The sequence below is a fragment of the Montipora foliosa genome, chromosome 3, assembly GCF_036669935.1.
Source record: "Montipora foliosa isolate CH-2021 chromosome 3, ASM3666993v2, whole genome shotgun sequence".
Taxonomy (NCBI): Eukaryota; Metazoa; Cnidaria; class Anthozoa; order Scleractinia; family Acroporidae; genus Montipora; species Montipora foliosa.
The window spans coordinates 10,306,478-10,313,977 of NC_090871.1; the positions used below are offsets into that span (position 1 = coordinate 10,306,478).

General features: G+C 42.8%; 3 protein-coding genes across 5 annotated transcripts in view; all 3 read left to right on the plus strand.

The window, feature by feature from the left end:
• LOC137996715 (uncharacterized) overlaps positions 1–4,884 on the plus strand; it is a 13,140-nt gene extending 8,256 nt beyond the window's left edge. For 2 of the 3 annotated variants that reach the window (XM_068842258.1, XM_068842257.1), the window contains exons 6-7: positions 1,632–1,913; positions 3,333–4,840. In XM_068842258.1, the coding sequence (XP_068698359.1) occupies positions 1,632–1,913; positions 3,333–3,784 (734 nt within the window). In that variant the 3' untranslated portion in view covers positions 3,785–4,840. Of the gene's footprint in view, positions 1–1,631; positions 1,914–3,332 lie in introns of all 3 variants that reach the window. The other variant, XM_068842256.1, reaches the window with a different exon arrangement.
• Positions 4,885–6,218: 1,334 nt separating this feature from the next.
• Positions 6,219–7,004, plus strand: LOC137995241 (uncharacterized). The gene has a single exon (XM_068840813.1). It carries the CDS (start codon positions 6,219–6,221, stop codon positions 7,002–7,004), a length of 786 nt encoding a protein of 261 aa, XP_068696914.1.
• Positions 7,005–7,063: 59 nt separating this feature from the next.
• Positions 7,064–7,500, plus strand: part of LOC137995242 (uncharacterized) — a 591-nt gene continuing 154 nt past the window's right edge. Inside the window, exon 1 of the mRNA XM_068840814.1 lies at positions 7,064–7,500. This exon is cut by the window's right edge and continues 154 nt beyond it. Coding sequence (XP_068696915.1) covers positions 7,064–7,500 — 437 coding nt within the window.

Sequence of the window (7,500 nt, forward strand, 5' to 3'; positions counted from 1 at the left end):
ACAAAAGATGTGAAATGCTCATATAAAGTTTGCGGCCAACTGGTCCAAATGATGACGTAATTTGTTTTGATGCCTCGGTTTGGGGTGATTAATTATGATGCAAGATTTGAACCATTTAAAGCTAATATAATAAATGGCTCGAATAAGCAAGCAAGCAAAGAAATTACTAAGTTACACTTAAAGTTTTACATGTAATCCAGTGAAGTCGTAAACAAACGCTTGCAGTGTGCTGCGGAACTTGCACTGGCTGAAGTGACATACGTGTAATTATCTAGTTGCTCAGCAATTTCAATATCACTACAAATAGTGAGAAGCTGTTTCTCTTCTGTGGCACTCCACATTCGCTTTTTCGCTGAATCTTTTTCTTTAGTCACACGTGATTCGTTGCTTGCGCTCGCCATTTCTATTACGTGAAAAGGAAGTCTGGGCTATAATCACAAAACAAGTGCATGCGCAGGAACTGTTGACAGCTTGAGCACGCTGCAGACGTTTGAGTACATTTATACACACACTTTATAATTTCATGTCCAAGGTAAGCCATAGCCAAGATAAGCACAGCCCAAACCCCTAGGCCAGGATAAGCCACGGCTTAATTGAGCTAGCTGCGGATGGAATAAGCCGTAAACTTCGATTTTGTACCATTTAAACAAGGTGTTCGCGTCCTATGTAAGCCGCGGCTTAGTTTCTCTCGTATAAATGGCCCTAATGCCTATTTGGCTCTTAGTGGGTTTACTACAGATGTGCATGGCCAAGCTTTATCTTTTGCTTTTGCTATAACTTAAAGGTTAGGTGAGGAAATTTTTACCATGCAGTTACTACTGACATGATCTGATTACTTTTATGCCCTCAAACAAAAGTCCCTCAAAAACCACTTCATTTTACTTTGCATTGTCTTAGCAGTTTTTTTCCCAAGGATCATCCTACTCCTGTAATATCCCATCCTTATTCCATTTCATCCTAACCCTTTCTTCAGCATCCTTTCTTTCTCTTTTCGGTTTCACTGAACAATGTGCCGGAAAAAGGTATTTATGAAACAACAATAAAATTAATGCGCATGGCCAGGCAAAATATTTTGCTTTTGCTAAGGTTAGGTGTGGGAGTTGTTACCATGCAGTCACCACTGACATGGTCTGATTATTTTTATGGGGGGGGGGGGGGGGTACTTTAGGAATTTCTGGCTGGGGATTCTGAGAGCTAGTTCAGCTGAATTTTGCTACCCTATACTAGTCAGAGTAAACTCCCTAAATCTCCCCTATCCTTGAGTAGCTGTTTTCCAGAAACTGCTGAGGTCACTAACACAAGAGCAGTAAATTAAAACCCAGGCCACGATGGTGGGTTGTAGTGGGGAAGGGGGGGGGGAGGGGGGGTTTCACCACTGTGCCATCCCTGCTCTGCTTGTGATTGGCAAAATCGAGGGGGGGGGGGGAGAGGAATAATGGAACAACGAAAATGTTTGAGCAGGAATAATGGAATAATGAACACCTGATTATTCCTCTTCACCCCCAAGCAAAATATAATTACAATTTGAATAAAAAATGCCGAAAGTTAAACCACCCAATGCTTCTGATCACAATCAGTAACACTTGAGTTGTGACACAAAATAGTTCATCTCTAGCTTTTCTTTTCATTAGACACGAATCGACCAAGTTTCCCTGACGACGCAACTAATAACAGGTTGCCACTTGCACTGGGAGTTACATTAGGCCCTGCAATTGGTGCAGTTTTAGCAATGACGTGCATTATTAAGCAATGGTTATTACCCTACTTGAGAGCCAGATTCGCCAAGGACAAGGAGGCTGACGATCAGTCATCAACTACGGAGTTATTGGTCACATATGATGAGGTGAATGGTTCATGCATACACAGAAGGGAATGCCATAATGCAGAAATAGTGAAGAGACCGCCTGAAGTTGGTGAGTAGCTAATTGCCACTAAATTTTGTGTGGTAACTGTCAAGACCTGATTGTCATTTCACTTTGTTACTGTGAATAGGTCATTTCCAAGTTCATGTCTGCCTCCTCTTCAAAGCGAGTCTAAGTGCGAAATTTTTGTGATGGTAATTAGTTCTACTTTACATATGAATGAAAACTAATAGGCCATTTCCGAGTTCATGGCTGCCTCCTTTTCAAAGCGAGTCTAAGTGCGAAGTTTTTCTTATGAAAATTAGTTTTCATTCATATGGAAAGTAGAACTAATTACCATAACAAAAACTTCGCACTTAGACTCGCTTTGAAGAGGAGGTAGCCATGAACTCGGAAATGGCCTATTTTCATAACAAAAACTTCGCACTTAGACTCGCTTTGAAGAGGAGGCAGACATGAACTCGGAAATGGCCTATTGTATAGAACAGAAATGTGCCAACCAAGAATGCATGGTCTCCTTGTGTTATTAAGTAGTTAAACAAATTTTTTTTCGTCGCCACTGAAATGAATTAAGCTACAACCTCGGTCATAAATAGCTGTAACACCTCTCTTGAACAGCACGTAACTGGCATCCAAGCTACTAATAACGCAGCCCTCCTCCTCCCTCCCTTCAATGTTGCGTTTACCGGTTAGTTCTTGCACTGGAACCCGTAAACATCAACATTGAAAGGGGAGGAGGGGAAAAATTTTCGTCAGTGTTACAACATTTGTGACCGAGACTGTAGCCATTCGTGGTTTGCAGCAGGGGTGGATCTAGGGGTTGGGTGTAGGGGGTTTCGCACCACCCCCCCTCCCTTCCAGTCACCAGTCAGCTACGCCATTCCTTAGTAGTGCACCCCCTCCTAAGGAAAATCCTGGATCCCCCCCTGATTTGCATCCACGTGGTAAGTCGGCCATGTTGCTGTACAAAACAATAGAAAATGGTCCCACAAGTTTTGCAGAATGATGGAGTCAAAGTCCCAAAAGACGTTTTACTGCATCGTTCTGCACACCAACATGGCAGCCGTGACGTAAGATGCAAACCATGAATTGTCGTTGACATGACTTGGTGGAAGACAGAAAAAAACGTCTTAAATTGATATAGTTTTTCAACGAAAATTGACAGTGCGACGCGCCTTTCCGTGGCCACCTAACAAAGGTTTTTTACAAATTGTCCGCCATTCAGGATGTGTGAATTTGATTGACAGTCACGCCTCCTTGCAAAGTTCGCTCAGTTGTAAGTTGAACACCGTTGCATGGGTTGTTGACGTTTTTACACGTAATTGTCAAATGTGAAAGTTTTTTGGGTGGCCACGGTAAGGCGCTTTGCACTGTAAGAGGATGATGATGGTGATTATTATAAATTCTGTAATGTAATTTCTTAAATAATTTGCGCAATAATATATTTTTACCTCTCATGTTTTTTTCCAGATTACGAAGCCAGATACGATGTCTTCATTTGTTACAGCAATAAAGATGCCACTTGGGTCAAAGAACTCTTAGCAGAACTAGAAAAACGACATTTTGCATGTTGCATAGATTTCAGGGATTTTGTTCCAGGCGCTGCTATCGTTGACAATATTTCCCAAGCAATTTATTACAGTCGAAAAACTATCGCTGTTCTTTCGCCCGATTTCGTGAATAGCAATTGGTGCAACCATGAACTTCAGCAAGCACTTACTAGAATACGCTCACATCAAGTTGTACCGATTGTGTACAGGAAGTGTGCGATACCTCTTACATTACGAGACAGGACCTACCTTGACTGGGAAAGCTGTGATGTTAAGCCGTATTTCTGGGAACACCTTGAGAGAGCCTTAAAGCATCCCAAAGACGAAGGAATGGAATTAGCCCGACTGAGTCAACTCGTTTCGGTGACGTAACCGAGACGAACGGTCGACGAACGGGGGGTCTGTGAGCCGAACTGTGCCGAAACGCCCGAGCAGCGCAGAACAAAGAGACCTTGGGACTTTGCAACTTTAATCTACAACCTCAAGAAAAACCAGGAAAAGCGCGCTCAAACTATCAAATGGCGTCCAAGCAAATGTCCTCTCACCCTCTCACGCATGCGCAGACAAAATGCCTATGTGCTCAATCCGTGTTTTTTTTTTCACACTCGGTCAGCATCGGCTGGCTGTCTGGTTGGTCGGAACTAAGAATGGTTTCCAGTGACGTGGTTACAGAAATATGTCTATATTTCTTCTTCAGCAGTATCGAAAGCAAGTATGGAACAAGTTTTTCACGACCAGTCCTCCCTAGGTTGCGTATTTTTTATCATTCCTGGGATGAGAAAAAACACAAGTACCCCTCCCATACTTTTGCCTGTGCATACCCCCGCAGGAAAAGAGCTGTTAGCTCTTTGGGTGGGAAGGCATTACAAATCTGGCAAAATGCCCATTGTAAAAGAATACGCTACTTTCACGGACGTGCCTATCTAAAAGAAAACTTCTGTCATTGTCCAATAACAAGGGCATGACTCCATGGCTTTGTGGCAGCAAGCTGGAGATGGCGTTTTTATTTTGCTTGGACACGAAAAAAAAGGCAAAAATCGTGCTCATTCAAGGACAAGTACAAGAAATCAAGTTTACTTTTTTGTTTGCAAGCTGTTCTTTGTTTACTGCTAAAGTAGCCGTTACAACTGAGATGATCTTCATTCTCAATAAGGATTCTTTCCTCATTTCAAAAAATGTGTATTTGATCCATAATTTCTAGTTTAAACATACTGACTGATTGTAGGTGCATCCCAAGAACCCGTGCTCAGACATTTGTTTATTAAAACAAAAACCCTGCTTTGTAGTTTAGTTTCTGAATTTAACCACAGTCGGCTTTCAGGTTAAGATTTATCGTTTCAGTAGAGTGTTCATCCAAAAAAACCGAGCCCCCCTCTACTTTTTTTCGTCAAACGTGACTGGGACTTTGCATTTTCTCGTGAAACTTTGTTTTGTAGTTTTTCTTTCTGAAAGCGGTTTTTCAGTTAAGCTCGACACGTTAATGAAGTCTATACGTGATTCGTAGACTAACCCTAACCCTAACTCAAACTCAAAACCCAAAATTTTGCATAGGCATTGTTTTAATCTTCTCTTGGGACCTTTGTAAGTCCCAAGAGAAACTGGAAACAATGCTTATCCAAAAACAAAGAGTCTTATGGTATTTTTGTTAGTGGCCAATTAGACCGCAAAGGGTCTAACGTAAATCCTCAAGACACAAAACAGATATATTGAATATTATTCCATTATTATTATTTTTTTGTGAAGCTTGGTGAAGTTCATACCGACAAAGCTCGCCATAAGCGGTCTTTAACGAGAGAGCACACAATAGCCGCCAGCTTTCGGTTTTCCACGAATTGTTTATATTTCCCAAGGAACATTTCGGTCTACGGTAGATACAAAAACTATCGCACAACACCCGGAAGTTAGGAATTTTTCCCCTTACCTTTGAGAACGCTTCGGACAATGTCTCTCTCTCACCTAATAAGAAATCAAGGAAACGAGTTTTTTCGCCGAGCAAGTCTTCTTGATGTAAGATCATCCCCACAAGAAGCCAAAGATCTGTTCGAACAGGCGCTTTCTCGTTATTACCAAGCCAAGGACAAAGCCAAAGACCGGGACGAGGAGTGCTCAGCTGCGAAAAATATCGGCAAAGCGGCATGGAAAATCACTGGTATTCTAAGAACCAAACAAGAAAGCCCTAAGGTTATCATCTTCTATCTTCATGAAGCGATCAAAGGATTATGCACAGCTTACAATCACAGTGAGAATTGTAAAGATGTGGAATGGCGAGAAGAAGTTTACGAAGTCCTCAATGTTTGTTTACAAGAGGTCATAGAAGCGGCCGACGCACTTGGAAACACCGATCAAAGGATTGCTCAGCTGGAAAAACTTTGTTCTCTAAATACTGTTGTGGAAGCAGCCCCCGACATGCAGATAGCCTTGGCCTCGCTTTGGTGCTTTGCCGGCCCATTCAATAAGAGAGAAGACAGATCTAAGCAAGTCGCCCTCTCAGTCTTTGAATTTGCCTTTGAAGAGAGTCAGTCAGTTGTTGATTTGCACGAACAGGTAGAGAAGTTTTGGGCTTGTGAGTCGCAAGGCTTCATTGACACTCCTGATAGTACTAAGAGCATAGAAGATAAAAGAGCACTGGAGATTCTGAGCAGTACAACGAAGGTCGACGGTGGAAGATAGGAAGTAGGCCTTTTGTGGCGGAATGAAGACCCGATACTGCCAAATAACAGGCCACAAGCTTAAATGAGATTACAACAGTTGAAGAAGCGTTTCCTGTGTGACCCAACGTTTGCCAGTCAGTATGAAGCAGTGATGAATGACTACATTGAGAAAGGATATGCTGTCCAGTTGTCTGAGAAGGAAGCAGCCTCTAACGTCCGATCACACTTGGTATCTTCTGCACCATGGTGTGGTAAATCCAAACAAATCCAAAGTTAGAGTAGTATACGATGCGGCTGCGGTTTGGGGATGCACATCACTCAATAAAGAACTCTTGCAAGGACCACAGCTGAACAATTCACTCATTGACGTTTTGTTCCGGTTTAGGAAGAAGAAACTGCTGTTGTATCTGACATTGAAAGCATGTTTCACAGGGTTGGTTGTGTGGAAAGAGACACATGATTTGCGCTTTCTGTGGTGGAGTGATGGGCTGAACGAATCTCCAAGTGACCATAAAATGAAAGTCCATTTATTTGGAAAGGCAGACTCCCCCTGCATCGCTGCTTGGACCCTGCAAAGAACAGCCACAGATAATGTTGCTGAATTTGGAAATGATGTTTGTGATATTGTCCAAAAGAATTTCTACGTTGATGATTGCCTTTTCTCAATTCCTACCGCTGAAGAAGCTATTGGAGCATCACTACAACTTATGCAGTTGCTGAAGAGAGGAAATTTCCGACTGACCAAGTTCATTTCCAACTGCTTGAAGGTCTTGAAGGCTACACCAGCTGAGGAGAGAACAGTCAAGAGTCTCGACCTGGACAAGCTGCCCCTTGAACGGACATTGGGTCTACATTGGGACACTGAAACAGACACACTAGCCGTAAAGGTGTCGCTTTCCCATGGCCTTGCCGCACGAGACGAGATTGCTTATCTAAGCTGAGCTCTACATTTGATCCGCTTGGCTTAATTTGTCCTGTTCTGCTTCCCGCTAACAGATTGATGCAAAGGACCTGGCAACTGAAGCTTGATTGGGATGATTCACTACCCGGAGGCTTGCTGGAGGGCTGGACAAGGTGGAAAGAAAAACTGTTGCTCCTTAACCATTTAAGTATTCCTCGATGCTATTTCAGCGGAGGTTGTTCCCGTGATGCATCTTTCGAACCATACCACTTTAGTGATGCTTCTGAATATGATTATGGAACAGTGTGCTCTTTGAGAAAGGAGTCTGGTGACGGAACTGTTGGATCCACTTTCATCATGGCCAAGAGTCGCTGTGCTCCCCTTCAGTACGTTTCTGTACCAACATTGGAACGGCAAGCTGCTACGATCGCAGCACGGGTTCATCGCCTGGTCTCAAGCGAGGTTAATTTGGAGATTTCTGCCTCGTTTTTCTGGACAGACTCCAAAGTCACATTGCAGTATGTAAAGAATGAGTC